This window comes from Salvelinus fontinalis, chromosome 30 (assembly GCF_029448725.1).
Source record: "Salvelinus fontinalis isolate EN_2023a chromosome 30, ASM2944872v1, whole genome shotgun sequence".
Taxonomy (NCBI): Eukaryota; Metazoa; Chordata; class Actinopteri; order Salmoniformes; family Salmonidae; genus Salvelinus; species Salvelinus fontinalis.
The window spans coordinates 41,013,668-41,030,679 of record NC_074694.1 but is presented as its reverse complement, the minus strand read 5'-3'; the positions used below and the strand labels follow the sequence as shown (position 1 = coordinate 41,030,679).

Here is a 17,012-nt window from a genome sequence, read left to right as displayed (position 1 = left end):
ACGTTCTCACTGATTTGGTGGACGATAAGGCACACAGATCCTATGATCCTTGTTTCCCGTGGTTAAGTCCTCTGGGTTCTTTTTAGATTTACAGCAGCGCGTCCTGGCAATGTTTTTATATATACATATATTATTATTTTTTTTTCATGGCTTTTCATCACAACTCTGTTTATGTAACCTACAGTACACCTGAATTTGAACCTCTGTTCTCGTTTTCAAGTAAGAGTCAAAGTGCGTCCCAAAGTATAATCTCTAGTATTGCAGTACAGGCAGATACTTCCAGCGGCTTATACCTTGAAAGTTGACCTTGTGGATAAAGAGCAGAAAGGGGGAAAGAAAGGGAGGGAGAAACAGCGAGTGAGATGGGGGGGGGGATGAAAGAGAGGCTGAGGAGTGAGAGAGGTAGTGGTAGTGAGGCAGAGCAGGGTAGAAAGGGAGAAAAAGGAGAGAGAGAGAGGGGAGATATCTTTGGCCAAATATTCCCTCCCTGTTCTTTTGATAAGGAACCACAGTGTTCAAACTGCCAGGAAAGAATTATAGGACGAACACCCCGGTCTTATCGTTGCATCTGTGATGGAAATGAGAAATGGAAAAGCAGGGCTAGGAGAAGAATAGAGCTGCCTGAAGGGCTATTGGCTATTGTTAACACACAAACACACACATACAAGAGAGCCCGGAGAGGGAAGGCTGTGTGTTGGACACTCAGTCTAATGCAGAAGGTAACCAGACAGAATCATCAGTATTGTTAAATGGTACAGACTGGGAGATATAGACTGCGTGTACAAAACATTAGGAACTCTTTCCATGAAATAGACCGATCAGATGAAAGCTATGATACTTTATTGAGCTCACTTGTTAAATCCACTCCAATCAGTGTAGATGAAGGGAGGAGACGGGTTAAAGAAGTATTTTTAAGCCTTGAGACATGGATTGTGTGTGTCATTCAGAGGGTAAATGGGCAAGAGAAAAAAAATGTAAGTGCCTTTGAACGGGGTATGGGAGTAGGTGCCAGGCGCACCGGTTTGAGTTTGTCAAGAACTGCAACGTTGCTGGGTTTCCTGTGTGTCAAGAATGGTCCACCACCCAAAGGACATCCAGCCAAGTTGACACAACTGTGGGAAGCATTGGAGTCAACATGGGCCATCATCCCTGTGGAACGCTTTCGACACCTTGTAGAGTTAATGCCCCGGTGAATTGAGGCTGTTCCTTGAGGGGAAAAGGGGGTGCTAAGCAGGTGTTCCTAATGTTTTGTACACTCACTGTATAACAAGACGTACGCAGAGGCGTACGCAGAGGGGTAGAGAATGACATAACACACAATACAGATAGTATAGAACATCATGTATGACATCATGTATTGTAACTAACACACACACAACACACAACATATTACATGTCACATTGTCACGACGTGGCCATTTGGGCTGTATATCATGGCTCCCCCCTCTCTCACTCTCTCTCTCCCACCACAAGTTTTATGACTTTACGATAGGTCATCAATTCCTGGCAGAGACTCTCTCCCCTGGTCATGCAGAAAGAGAGAGTAAATATACCCATGGAACAAAGAGCTTCTCTTTGTTCAACTCCTAATCCCCAAAATTGGAGGATTAAACAATATTTATATTTTTGAGAATGTGAGAATGGTCCGTGGGTATTTAAAGAGCAATCCTGTCGAAGTTGTTTTATTTTGTGACATCAGGAAGGACGATAGCACGGAATAACAGTAGCTTTGGAAGTGTACATTTCTCAGTTATTAGTTTTTAACCTGAATGTTGTGTAAAATATAGGATTAACTATGAAACTATTTGTGAGAAGATGTCATGTTGGCCTTCTAAATGAGATATTTGTTTAGTTATAAAGTTTCAACTAGTCAGTGGCCACACCCCCGTGAGCCCAGACATTACGTCGGCGTCATGGACCGCCCTTTTCTCAGAAGTGTATAAAACCCACGAAATTTACATGAGACCAGTCAGCGTGCAGCAGTGGCTACATGGCTGACAAATGGTTTAAAACTACAAGACCAGAAAACCAGACCTCGTGTAGTGTTGGCCACACGGCTGGAAATGGTTCAACTCTGACACTATCGATCACTACAGAATAAGAGCAAGGAAGGACATTGTGACTACTGGGGAAGTTAACCAGAGACTCTCTGAACTGAATTCCAACAGAGAAGACAACAACGACATACGGGTATAAATATATACATTGCAATTATTCTCGAATGAGCGGCCGTTCATGTGCAAAGGATTAGCATTTCAATGAATATAATTATCAGCTGTGTGTAGGGAATCCATTTAGTCTTTTCCCCTCTTTCTCAATCCCCACCCTTTTCCTTTGTCTACCAAGCCGTCATATCGGCTTCGTCCGCTAGGGACTTTTTCTTTGTATCATGTAGTAACCCAAATATCTACTGTTTGTTTGTAATGTAATTCTGTGTCATTATTTAGTTAGTTAGTAAGTAAATAAATAAGCCAATTTGTATATCGCTGATTCATGATTTAGGCCAGGGTTTGTGCAGATATTCAAAAGTTTGCAACGTTCAGAAAATGAGAACTGGTGAGGTAATAATAATACATTAATGAGAATGACGAATCGATAAGATATGAAAATATCTGAAGAGTTATATTCGGGAAATTGACACTCTATAAGCAAATTTTTTCCGTGGTGTGCCCCGACTTCATAGTTAATTAAAGTTACACGATTCGTTTAATCACGTAATTAAAGGACACATAGAGAATTGATTTGATAAAATAAGTCTTCACATTTAATGATAGTCACAGACATGACACCATCATATTGTAACTGCATCCCACCATACACACGCATGATGAAATACTCCATTATACTCATTGTCATCAAATCAAACGTTATTGGTCACATACACATGGTTAGCAGATGTTATTGCGAGTGTAGCTTGTGCTTCTAGTTCCGACAGTGCAGCAATATCTAACAAGGAATATCTAACAATTCGAAAACAAACACCTAACACACACAAATCTAAGTAAAGAAATGGAATAAGAATATATTAATATAAATATATGGATGAGCAATGTCAGAGTGGCATAGGCTAAAATGCAATAGATAGTATAGAATACAGTATATACATATGAGATGAGTAATGCAAGATATGTATATATTACTAGTGGCTAGTGTTCCATTTATTAAAGTGGCCAATGATTTCAAGTCTGTATGTAGGCAGCAGCCTTTGTGCTAGTGATGGCTGTTTAACAATCTGATGGCCTTGAGATAGGGGTGGGAGAACTGGTCAAGGTGAGAGAGTCGATGAAGATGGAGATGTTTCGTTGCTAGGGGAGCCGGTGAGGCATGAGAAGGAGCCATTGATTACTGGAGGGTCGGATGGAGGGGAAAGGCAGTTAGCGCCTGTTGATTAGCGAGCCAGCAACGTTGCTGCCCTACTAAACCTTGGCTACCCTTGTGCTTATTTTCTACCCCTGCAGGAACCAAAGGCATTGATTCCATCCCAAATGGCACCCTATTCCCTATATAGTCCATAGGGCTCTAGTCAAAAGTAGTGCACTACGTAGGGAATAGGATGCCATTTGAGACGCAACCTCTATACCAGACACCATCCTTTGCTATCTACCTCTGCCGCTGTCATGCCAACTTCGCAGTAGACGTAGTTGTCATAGCGATTGTGCGGGAGGGCAGATCAGCTGATGTCTGGTATTGTTCAGGTATGTTCCCAAATCGCCTGGCTGCTACATGTGTGCTGTCTACTTTCCAAAAAAGCTTATTGGTCTTTCCTCTCAGTCACTCTATTTCACTATTTATATTCCTGAATCCATCTTACTCTCTCTCTCCATTTCTCCAATCATGCATTCTTTCCCTCCTTGATTCCTTCTCTCCTAGATAGAATATGACTTATTTGTCATGGAGTACAGTAAAGTAGTGCAATGTATGGATCCTTTAATTTAGAGGTGCTAAATGGGAATGTAATGTGTTAGTAAAGATTGATTGCTGGCTGACTGGTGACCCCACTAGAGGCAAGTTGCCAAACGCTTGTCTCATGGACACATGGATGTACCCTTCACCTCCTCCCCCTTTCCTCTTGCTCTATCTTTGTTTTGCAGTCTATTTCGTTCTCTCTCTCTCGCTATCATCTATCTATCTCTCTCGCTATCTCTCTCTCGCTATCTCTCTCTCTCGCTCTCTCCTCTCTCTCTGGCATTTTTTTGCCAGTCAGAAAAAAGTCTGTCAAGCCCGCTACAGTGAACGATATACGTCTTTTGATAGGAGGACAGGCGCCTGTCAGTCACAACGTGAGCGATGACCGGGAAACACTACTGGTAGGCAGAGGGGTAGAGAATGACATAACACACAATACAGACAGTATGGAACTCCCCTCCCGCTGTGGTTGCAGTCAAATTTCTTTACACAGAGGGAGAGAGCTTGAATTCGCACGTCCCATATAATGTGGTAACAATCCACTAAGCCAATTTTTTCTGGCACGTTCATTTATTTTCTTTCGTTTGCAGGTTCCGACATTAATGATGGCCTGCTGGCCCGCGGCCTGTGAAAACGTGTCGGTCTGGCCAGTGGATGTTGTCAGTCTTGACCGACGGGTCCAGTAACTTTTCAGCACATTTTTGCATTCCAATTCAACATTTACCTGCTCTGTTGCGGTCTACCATTGAAAACCGTTGAAGACTACACTCGTAAATGTCAAGCTATTTGTATTTGAGCAATATGATTGGCCATTCATTCAAAAACCACAATGCTCCCGCGAGGCACAACTTCTCGAGCAGTACGTGAGTTGATGCCTTCACAACAGCACACTCGAGCTCGAGCTATTCAGAGCAAATAAATTGCCCATCAATCTACTTGCTGGGCTTATTTATTTTATGGAAAGGGATGTCCAAAATTAACATATTAGCAATATTCTGACTACTGTTGATAGTCTGCAAAAAGAAAGCTATACAAATACACCTTGCTTTCGTATTGGCTAGCCTACTGTATCCATGTTGATGTCTCTTTTGGAACGTTTGTCTTAAAGGGGCAGCCTCCTATTTTCAAATATTCTCAAAATGACATACTTTAGAAGCAAAATTGAATGTAATTAATACAATGGAATTATTTCCATAACATCATTTTAATTTTTGACTGGCCGTTCTAGATACACTGAAAAAATATAGAAACACAAGATGTACAATGAGCTGAAATAAAAGATCCCAGAAATGTTCCAGACACACAAAAGCTTATTTCTCTCAGATTTTGTGCACATATTTGTTTGCATCCCTGTTAGTGAGCATTTGTCCTTTGCCAAGATAATCCATCCACCTGACAGGCGTGGCATATCAAAAAGCTGATTAAACAGCATGATCATTACAAAGGTGCACCTTGTGCTGGGGACAATAAAAGGCCACTCTACGATGTGCAGTTTCGTTACACAACACAATACCACAGATGTCTCAAGTTTTGAGGGAGCCCACAATTGCCATGCTGACTGCAGAAATGTTCACCAGAGCTGTTGCCAGAGAATTGAATGTTAATTTCTCTACCATAAGCTGCCTCCAACACCGTTTTAGAGAATTTAGCAGTACATCCAAACGGCCAACCGCAGACCATGTGTATCCACGCCAGCCCAGGACTTCCAAATCCGGCCTTCTCACCCGCGGAATAGTCTGAGACCAGCCACCTGGTCAGCTGATGAAACTGGGGGTTTGCACAAACAAATCATTTCCTCATAAACTGTCAGAAACCATCTCAGGGAATTCTCATCTTTGTGCTTGTGATCCTCACCAGGTTCTTGACCAGACTGCAGTTCGGTGTCGTAACCGACTTCAGTGGGCAAATGCTCACCTTCTATGGCCACTGGCATGCTGGATGAATCTCAGTTTCAACTGTACTGGACAGATGGCAGACACAAGTATCGCGTTGTGTGGGCGAGAGGTTTGCTGTCAACATGTCCCCCATTGTGGCGGTGGGGTTATGCTATGGGCAGGCATAAGCTACGGACATCGAACACAATTGAATTTTATTGATGGCAATTTGAATGCACAGAGATACCGTGACGAGATCCTGAGGCCCATTGTCGTACCATTCATCCGCCGCCATCACCTCATGTTTCAGTATGATAATGCACGGCCCCATGTCGCAAGGATCTGTACACAATTCCTGGAAGCTGAAAATGTCCTAGTTCTTCCATGTCCTGCATACTCACCAGACATGTCACAGCTTCGCACAGCCATTGAAGAGGAGTGGGACAACATTCCACAGGCCACAATCAACAACCTGATCAAATGTATGTGAAGGAGATGTGTCGTGCTGCATGAGGCAAATGGTGGTCGCACCAGATACTGACTGGTTTTCTGATCAACGCCCTTTTAATTTGTTTAAGGTATCTGTGACCGATAAATGTATCTATCTGTATTCCCAGTCATGAAATGCATAGGTTAGGATTCATTTCAAATATATTGAAGTATGTGGACACCCGTTCAAATGAGTGGATTCAGCTATTTCAGCCACACCTTTGCTGACAGGTGTATAACATCGAGCACACAGCCATGCGATCTCCATAGACAAACATTGGCAGTAGAATGGTCCATACTGAGGAGCTCAGTGACTTTCAATGTGGCATTGTCATAGGATGAAACCTTTCCACGAAGTCAGTTCGTCAAATTTCTGCCCTACTAGAGCTGCCACGGTCAACTGTAAGTGCAGTTATTGTGAAATGGAATCGTCTAGGAGCAGCAACAGTTCAGCCGCAAAGTGGTAGACCACACAAGCTCACAGAACGGGACTGCCATTTTCTGTCCTCGGTTGCAACATTCACTATCGACTTCCAAACTGCCTCTGGAAGCAACGTCAGCACAATGACTGTTCGTCGGGAGGTTCATGAAATGGGTTTCCATGGCTGAGCAGCCGCACACAAGCCTAAGATCACCATGCGCAATGCCAAGCGTTGGCTGTAGTGGTGTAAAGCTCTCCACCATTGGACTCTGAAACAGTGGAAACGTATTCTCTGGAGTGAGGAATTTGGGTTTGGCGGAAGCCAGGAGAACGCCACATGCCCCAATGCGTAGTGCCAACTGTAAAGTTTGGTGGAGGAGGAATAATGGTCTGGGGCTGTTTTTCATGGTTCGGGCTAGGCCCCTTAGTTCCAGTGAAGGGAAATCGTTACGCTAGAGCATACAATGACATTCTAGAAGATTCTGTGCTTTCAAATATGTGTTAACAGTTTGGGGAAGGATCTTTCCTGTTTTAGCATGGCAATGCCCTCGTGCACAAAGCGAGGTCCATACAGAAATGATTAGTCGGTGTGGAAGAACTTGACATGGCCTGCACAGAGCCCTGACCTCAACCCCATCAAACACCTTTGGGATGAATTGGAACGCCGACTGCGAGCCAGGCCTAATCGCCCAACATCAATGCCCGACCTCACTAATGCTCTTGTGGCTGAATGGTCCCAGCAGCAATGTTCCATCATCTAGTGGAACGTCTTCCCAGAAGAGTGGAGGCTGTTATAGCAGCCGAAGGGGGGACCTATTCCATATTAATGCCCATGATTTTGGAATGAGATGTTCGACGAGCCCACATACTTTTGGCCATGTAAATCTGTAGGTCTACAGATTTAATCAAAGTGTTGACAATGGAGTAGTCATCTGCTGTTTTCTTCAATCATACCTGTATTACAGATAGCTGAGAAAGTGCCTCTTAAAAGGAAGCTTGAAACCTTTGGAAGTCGACAGACTCATACAGGATTCTTTTAAAAGTGCAGTCAAAGTTAATTTTTTTCCTGTGTTTTACAGTATGTCACATTTTACAACAGCTGATTTAAACTAACACTGTAAAAGTGTGGGGAAAATGTGATCGGTGTTATTTCCTGATGGTTGCTCATTCAAAATACAATCTATCATTAGAATGTACCAGAGCCCACCAAAATAGAGCTTGTTCTGAAAAAAAGCCTTAACCCGGAGCCTGGCTGACTACTTTTCCTATTTGGCCGACTACTCCAACTCCATGTGCTTGTGGAAAACACTGGGCGTCGTCTGTGTTTACGTAACGACAGACTCGTCTCCCTCAAGAATAGACCGAAGGTGTACCGAACAGGACACTCGCTGCAGCACCATCCGTATCGCTATGACAACTCGAACACTCATTAAAAAGAAACGAGGCTTGTTTCGGTCCATTAACCCTTTCATGTACTGTAAATGTAACCTGCTCCTCGTAAACTGCTCTCGTGGACACAAGCATGTGGTGTTGGGGTATACCTGTTGCAATCGTTTCTAACCACGGGGCTCATTTCGCATTCTGTTTTTTAGCTATTGGTAAAGCAGCTAGCTGTTGTTGTTTACACCTCGATGCGTGGTGGCGGTGTCACATTTCCTTAATCTGATGGAGATGGAATAATGATTATTTTCTCCCAGTATGGTGCCCCAGCAGTTCTGGGCTGAGGGGATAATGTGTCTGACTCCCCTGGCTGTTTCCATGGTCTACACTGTGCTCAATGGTCCCTGGACTCGCCGGGAGAAGGGGGTAGGAAAAAGGGAAGGAATAGAAAAAGAGTAATTCCAAGCAGATGCACAACATAAACTCGACTTCTCATTATCTTCCTGAAAAAAAACATTATCAGGACCATTAACCCTTGAAGCAGACAAACATTACACACAGAACCTTGGGGTTTTACTTATCCCTTGCAGTCTGTGTGAAGGACTAGGGCTAGGGAATAGCCAGGGACCTCAAGATACGACATTATCGCGATACTTAGGTGCCAATACGATATGTATTGCGATTCTATATGTATTGTGATTCAATAGTGTGATTGTGTCGCGTGTTTACGTTAGAAGCATCTTGCTCACCATATGTCTGCTGCAGAGGGACAAGGCGAGAGCAGGAGAAAATGAGTTTTGATCAGTCATGGATATAAAAGTGCTGAAAACAAATTTCAAAAGATGGAGAACCAGCTATGAGTTTTGGTGCAGGTACACCAACTAGCGCAAAAAATAAGATTGCGATGTTATCCCAACAATACGATACAATATATCGTCAAAAATAATATCCCGATATGTAACTGTATCAAGTTTTCCCCCATCACTATATAGGACCGTGTCAGAATTCCCCTGCTCCCGTTCCTTAGCAAGTAAATGACGGGTGACGGATTACAGTTTTGATTCAGTGTGAGAACCCCTAGTCTATTACTGTGTCCATTGAGCCGTGCTAACTCAAACTCCCATGGTGTTTGTCTGTATGTGTGTGCACGTGCACGTGTGTATGCTTGTCTGTGTGTGTGCTTGCCCGTGTGCGTGTCTGCGCGTGTGTCCTCTATCTCTCCTCCCAGGTGACGGGGGTGAGTGTGTCCCCAGGTAAGGATCAGCTGGTGGTGTTTCACACTAAGGACAGCAGGGACCTGGTGGTGTGTCTACAGGGCATGGTGCCTGCCGGGGACAGCCGCATCGGAGAGCTGGTGGGCACCCTTCTCAGCCACTTCAAAAGGTAACCAGTGTGTGTGTGTGTGTGGCCTGCATGTGTTTGTGTCTGCCTTTCTGTCTGTCTGTGTTGGACGGTCGGTCAGTGGGTAAGTCCGTGGGTGAGTCGGGCAGGTCTTTCTACTTCTCGTTCTGTCTTATCTGCCTGCCTGCGTCCTTCTCTGTCTTTACATGTGTGCGATGTTGTGTGTCTGTCTACAGTCAAATATACTGTGTGTATGTGGTGGGAGCAAACGATGCAGTACCTCTCCTCTAAGCAAGAGCCAGCACCTCCTTGTGTGGCGCATTCTCCCAGGAGCGCATGGTGCAGACAGTGGAGATTATCGTACAGACCAGCTGTATGTCTCCCACATACTGCGGAGAGAAGTACATTATTATTTACTGTCCCTTCAGTCAACCCCTGGAGAAACGACACCGGTAGCGGTTTTTAACTGCTATACTGCCCCATCTGATAGGGTACTGTACATGGTAAATTATATAGGAGAATGGAGAAAATGGGCAAGGCATCATTGTGATCCTACTAGTGCTCTTTAAGTTGGGGCTTGTGTGATTATTCAGTCATGTATGGTAGATGATTTGCTGCATTATATTTAAGCTGATTTTTCGTGGAAAGATCCCGCGCGTACACCGAGAGAATCTGCCCGGGACTGAATGGGATGTGAGGATTGGAGTTTTCCTCACTGGTTGTTTTGGGGGAAATCCCGTTTTTTTTTCGCAGGTGTTTGCATCTTTTGAATTTCGGGGGGGGACATTCGGCCCGTGACTTGATAAAGAGAGAGGGTGGAGCTCCTCGTGCCACTTCTCTTCACATTTACGGACTCGGGACTTAATCGAGCAGCTGACCAATTATGTGAACTTTAGTTCTGGGTTAACTAAGATTATTTTTAAGCCAGGCTGCTTTATTATATCCTTGGTCTGGTCTGAAACTGGTCTGATCTGTGTGTGAATGGGCCTGAACACGGCCCTGCTTCGATGATATCTTGTCTCATTGTATACAGGCTCACAGTGACAGATGGCAAGGGTCCCTCTTAATGACTCTCCATGTGCTTCCTATAGAAGCCCATCCATCACAGTGAAACGTGGGCACAAGAAAAGGCTGCGTGTGTGTGTGTGTGTGTGTGTGTGTGTGTGTGTGTGTGTGTGTGTGTGTGTGTGTGTGTGTGTGTGTGTGTGTGTGTGTGTGTGTGTGTGTGTGTGTGTGTGTGTGTGTGTGTGTGTGTGTGTGTGTGTGTGTGTGTGTGTGTGTGTGTCAGTAGATGTAGATTTAACCTTTATTTCCACTTGAGCATGGTGAACAACCCACACAATGCAGAGCACCGTTAGCACACACAGGGACATGGAGTCAATGGCTGGCTTTTTATCCTCCAAATGTACAGCATTAGAACAACGGTGTGACCGTGTCATTGAGCCTAAGCCCCATTCCAAATAACACTGTCTCTGTTTCGGGTTCCAACCTACAAAATGGCATCTTATTTTCCCGGGGGTTTTCAAAAGTCTGCTTTTTAGATTGAATTTGCAACTCGACAAGTTTCTAAAAAAAGAAAGTCAACACTGTCACATTTTAGGAGTAGATAGGAGCCTTGTCAAAAGGCATCAGGGCCAAAACTGTCGAGAGTTAAAACAGACACTGCGAATTCTGCTCCACGTTATCCGCTGTGACGCGCCACAGTTGTTTAGAAACTCACAAATAGTCCAGAGGCTTTTATATCCCCATGGCCTCACTTCCTCCCTCACTCTTCTCCTTCTTTTTTCCCTTTTTTGTCATTCCCCTATTGTCATCCCTCTTCTTTGTAACTCCCTCTCTCTCTCTTTGCACCCTCTATCTCTTCCTCCCACCTCTTTCCCTATATCTGTTTCTCTTCCCCACTCTCCAGCTCTGTCTTTCTCTCTCTCTCTCTCTTGTTCTTCCTCTTTCTTTCTCTGTCCCCACCAATCTCTGTCATTCTCTTTCCCCCCACCCCTCTGCCCCCCCATCTCTCCTGCCCCCTCCCTCTCTTCTCTCCCCTCTCTCCTCTCTCCCCCCTCCTCTCTCCCCTCTCTCCATCTCAGAAGAGGAGAGATGCAATATTTAAGGAGATGTGCTGCTCCACTGTGAAAGCTTGCATGGGCTCTAGTCTATATTTAGCCCAGACCTCTACTGTATTGACGTGCAGCCCACGCAGCTCGCACCAGGCAGCCACTGCTACTGCAGCACACCACACCACACACGCTTCACTCCTGGGACAGAGGGGGGAGAGACACATCTGTCACACACACACACATGTTCTCACACACACAGATGTGGATAGCACAGTCGTGCACTAGCACACACACACAAGCACAGATATATCATTCTTGATCAGTAACTCATTAGTCGAATTAGGGTCGTTGTCCTTTTGGAAGGTGAACCTTCGCCCCCAGTCTGAGGTCCCGAGCGCTTTTGAGCAGGTCCCGAGCAGGTCCCGAGCGCTTTTCATCAAGGATCTCTCTGTACTTTGCTCTGTTAATCTTTCTCTCAATCCTGACTAGTCTCCCAGTCCCTGCCGCTAAAAAACATCCCCACAACATGATGCTGCCACCACCATGCTTCACCGTAGGGATGGTGCCAGGTTTCCTCCAGACGTGACGCTTGGCATTCAGGCCAAAGAGTTAAATTTTGGTTTCATCAGACCAGAGAATCTTGTTTCTCATGGTCTGAGAGTCCTTTAGGTGCCTTTTGGTAAACACCAAGCAGGCTGTCATGTGCCTTTTACTGAGGAGTGGCTTCCATCTGGCCAAACAACCATAAAGGCCTGATTGGTGGAGTGCTGTTGTTCTTCTGGAATGTTCTCCCATCTCCACAGAGGAACTCTGGAGCTCTGTCAGAGTGACCATCGGGTTCTTGGTCAGCTCCCTAACCAAGGCTCTTCTCCCTCGATTGCTCAGTTAGGCCGGGCGGCCAGCTCTAGGAAGTGTCTTGGTGGTTCCAAACTTCTTCCATTTAAGAATGATGGAAGCCACTGTGTTCTTCAGAAAAAAAATCCTGTTTTTGCTTTGTCATTATAGGGTATTGTGTGGAGATTGATGAGGGGGAAAAAATATTTCATCCATTTTAGAATAAGGCTGTAACGTAACAAAATGTGGAAAAGGAGAAGGGGTCTGAACACTTTCTGTATGCACTGTACAGTGGCATCAGAAATATTCATATCCCTTAACTTATTCCACATGTTGTTACTGTTTGAATTTTAAATATTATTTTTCACCCATCTACAAACAATATCTCATAATGCCAAACTGAAAACATGTTTTTTTATATATATTTTTTTAGCAAATTTATTGAAAATGAAATACAGAAATAAATATTTTACGTAAGTATTCACAACGTAAATCTACGCCCCAGTCTAAGGTTGTTTGCACTCTGAAGCAGGTTCTCATCAAGGACTTGCCTGTATTTGGCTCCATTTATTATATCCTCTATCCATACCAGTGTCCCATTCCCTGCCGCTGAAAAGCATCTCTTTCTGAAGAAAGTATTACATGTACATAATATTCAGCTTAATGTTACCTGATAATTATTTCTCACTGGATCTAACACATACCCCTTGGTTCACACCCGTCATAAAAATAGCCTCCGTGTTATTTATTCAGCGGTGACTTAATTTCTCTCTGGAATTATAACTGTGAAGGTAACTGAGTAACTCAGCGAAAAAGCCGCGATGCACAAACTCAGTATCCATTTCAAATCTATTTTAATCCTACTTACAGTACATGGGAACCTTTCTCTTTGTTGCCGTTTCTAAACTATAAATAGCGCTTCAGGGGAATCCAATCGAATGAGAACATTCTACTGTGAGTTGTGTTAGTGTTCTAGATTGTTGTGTAACGCTCTGTTTGATCTACTGGGATCTCAGAAAATGGCTTTCTGTGGCAGCGTGTCTTGCTGTTGTCCACAGTGACTACCGAAAGTCCAGACAGTGTTGACACGGGCCATGGAGGGAGAGACCGTTATGTAGAGCCAAAAAGCACATGATGTGTGTGATGTTAATCTGGGCTCAGCTTAACCCGATAATGAGAAGGAAGACATCACTCTCTTATGACCGTTAGGGAAAGATACTGTAGGAAGACACCAGTTTGTGGACTTTACCTACCTCATTCTTCTTCATTCATGTTTTCTCTTCCTTTGTTCTCTCTCTCCCTCTCTGCCGTGTCACTTCCTTCTTATGTGTAGCACAGACTGGAGGTTGGCCCGGATTTGGCAGGGCAGCAGGTTTACGTGATCAGTTGAGAGAGACAGAGAGAGAAAGAGATGCACGCATGACTGTAAGTCGCTTTGGATGAAAGCTTCTGCGAAATTATTATATTATGTGTTGCTTCTCAGCTATGTGGCAGATCCCCGATTTTGCTCTGATACATCCTCTGCTCCTATTGTGCATTGGGCTGTCCTCCTCATTGTCTGACCCCATGATATCAGGGTTCGGTCCTCTTATATTTAACTCCAGTATGAAACCTCTCTGTCAGTGCCGGGTACATCAACATTTGAAATCGTTTTCTAAAGAATTGCATTTCTGAGCCACAGCAGCCACCTGACCGAGCCGCTTTTTGGAGGATGCGTGCGCTCAAAGACTTGATGTATTTCTTGTTTGTTTTTAGCTTTTCAAGCCCTTTTTTTTTTAGATTCTTATGAACAGCGTTATAGAAGTGCAATAAATGATTATTCATTATTATTGTCCCTTTTCTATTCTGCGAAACCGATTTTTAGATTTTGAAGCTCGGCTTTAACAGAGGAATCCGCGAGAAGATAAGTCGGGATCTGGAGAAAGACGATCCATTAAGTTTGTGTTACAGTACAAGGGAAGCGTGAGGAATATTCAAATTCAAAGTGCTGCTCTGCGTGAACAAATGTGCCGTACTGCACTTTCCCGTATAATTGGAGATGGCATCATCATTAAAGACACTAAAACAGAGAGACAGAGGCAGTGTGTGTGTGCTGCTAGCTGGTGCTTTTCTCTCCCTACGCCATCAAGGTCACCTTTTATGCTGAATCCAATATTTCAGACTTGAGGAAGTCATTCTCCCCTCCCATCTCATCTTCTCCTCTATATCCCTCCCTCTCACTTCCCCCTCCCTCTAACACCCTTCCTCTCCAGCTCCCCCCCCCCCTTGTTTTTCAGCTCTCACTCCACCCTCCCCTTTTCTCCTCTTTCCTTCCTCCTCTTCTCCCTCCGTCCCTGTGCGGTGCTGCAGATGCAGTTGCCATAGCGACCAGCCAATCCATGTTTGTCTGATATTTAGTCCAATAATAACACTGCTGCATGAGAATACTAACGACTAATCTCCTCTGGGGAGAGAGAGAGAGAGAGAGGGTGGGAGATGGAGGGAGGGAGAGAGATGGAGAGAGGCAGAAAAACTGTGTGAGAGAGGTAAACAGAAGCTGTAGGAAATGAGAGGGAAAGGAGAAACAAGGGGGTGGAGAGTATTTTTAAAGCTCATCTTGTTTTAGCCGTGAATGAATCCGTCTCCATCATTATACACTATGGATTGGATGGATTGGATAGTATTCCTGTCATGTAAAACTATGCAGAGCACCAATTCCAGTCGTCCATACAAACGCTAATTTGCCATCCAAAAACATATGCAAAGATTGTTTTTGCTCCTCCTGCGTAAAAATGATGCAACATGTAATTCCCCAATGCGCATGGATGCACGTGTGTGTGTGTATATTGTCACAAACTCTTACATTTGACTACAGTCCCCAAACACACATGCTCACCGATACATATACAATCAATTATTTTCTAGATTCACACACACACACACACACACACACACACACACACACACACACACACACACACACACACACACACACACACACACACACACACACACACACACACACACACACACACACACACACTGTTTAAGCTGGACAGTAGAGAGTCCTGCTCTGTTTGGTTTATTTCCTTACCCTGCGGCCTGGGGGGGTTGGTTGGTGGAGTGATGGAAGAGGAGGGGTTTAGACTGAGTGTGTGTGTGCGTTATGACTGAGTGTTCCAATGTGTGTGAGAGCTGAATCTGACCTAGTTTCCCTCTGTGTCGATCCCTGCATCCCTGTGGTGCTCTCCTGCCTGCCTGCCCGCCTGCCAACCACTGGGAGATGCAGTGAGGTACAGGTAACGAGGCCTCTGCCTGCCATGCACATAGAGCAGTGCTGCAGCCCAAGACATCCCCTCCCCTGACCTCCCTTCCATACCTCCAGCCTTTCCACCTACCCCGACACAGAGCCTGTTACTTATTGTGCTATCTTGCTGCTCTCACTGGTCATAATGCGAGCCACCCCTCTCTCTCTCTCTCTCTCTGTATCCTTGTAGAGTATACCAAGATGTAGCCCCCTGCTTGACCCTGACCCTCCACTTGTTTTCCTCATACTCCGCTCTTCACCTCCATCACCCCTCTCTCTCTCATCCCTCTCTTTTCCCCATTTTGTCTTTTCTCCTGTCATCTCCAGCTTGGGCCTGGTCAACATTATTATCTTGGTTCAATACAACCTAGTCCCCTAGCCCAATGTCTCTCGAACCCGTGAAGCATCGATAAACTGGAATGAATGGACTCGTCATTGACGTATTGATTTGATGGGGTGACAAAGTATGAGCTGCTGTATGTGTCTTTAAAAGTGAGCGGTCGCCCCCATGTGTAATGAATAACTTTTATATTTATTTAACCTTTATTTAACTAGTCAAGTTAAGAACAAATTCTTATTTACAATGACGGCCTACCCCGGGCAAATGAAATCAAGTCAAATCAAACTTTATTTGTCACATGCGCCGAATACAACAAGTGTAGACTTTAATGGGAAATGCTGACTTACAAGCCCTTAACCAACAGTGCAGTTCAAGAAGAAGAAAATATTTACCAAGTAGGCTAAAATAAAAAAGTTATAATAAAAAGTAACACAATAAGAATAACAATAACGAGGCTATATACAGGGGGCACCGGTACCCAGTCAGTGTGCAGGGGTACAGGCTAGTTGAGGTAATCTGTACATGTAGGTGGGGGGCGAAGTGACTATGCGTAGATAACAAACAAACAGTGAGTAGCAGCGGTGTACAAGAGGGGCCAATGTAAATTTACGGTGGCGATCTTTATGAATTGTTCAGCAGTCTATTGACTTGGGGGTAGAAGCTGTTGAGGAGCCTTTCGGTCCTAGACTTGGACGACGCTGGGCCAATTGTGCGCCGCTCTATGGAACTACCAATCACGGCCGGTTGTGATACAGCCTGTAATCGAACCAAGGTCTGTAGTGACGCCTCTAGCGCTGAGATGCAGTGCCCTAGACCGCTGCTTTTCCTTCCCTTCGCTTGGCTCATCCTCAACAACCTATTGATTTCCGTAATGGTCCTTTAGCCAAGTCCAACCACCCTTGTGATTATACTGACTGCTTCAGAAGACAAGAGAGAGACCAGGGGTGCTGGTTCGTTGACGAGCAGACACGGTCGGCTATGAGTGTCATGATCGGCCTATTGAACAGAATGGAGAGGAAAGGGACTGGAGGAGGGAAGAGCCAAGCGTGATTGTTAAAGACTGAAGGAGCCTCCTGCTGTGAAGCCA

The 17,012-nt window shown here is 44.7% G+C and overlaps 1 protein-coding gene across 1 annotated transcript in view; it reads left to right on the top strand.

The window, feature by feature from the left end:
* The window catches only part of LOC129829230 (unconventional myosin-Id), a 128,308-nt gene that overhangs the window by 89,697 nt on the left and 21,599 nt on the right, over positions 1 to 17,012 (top strand). Inside the window, exon 21 of the mRNA XM_055890894.1 lies at positions 9,299 to 9,453. Coding sequence (XP_055746869.1) covers positions 9,299 to 9,453 — 155 coding nt within the window. The remainder of the gene's footprint in view (positions 1 to 9,298; positions 9,454 to 17,012) is intronic.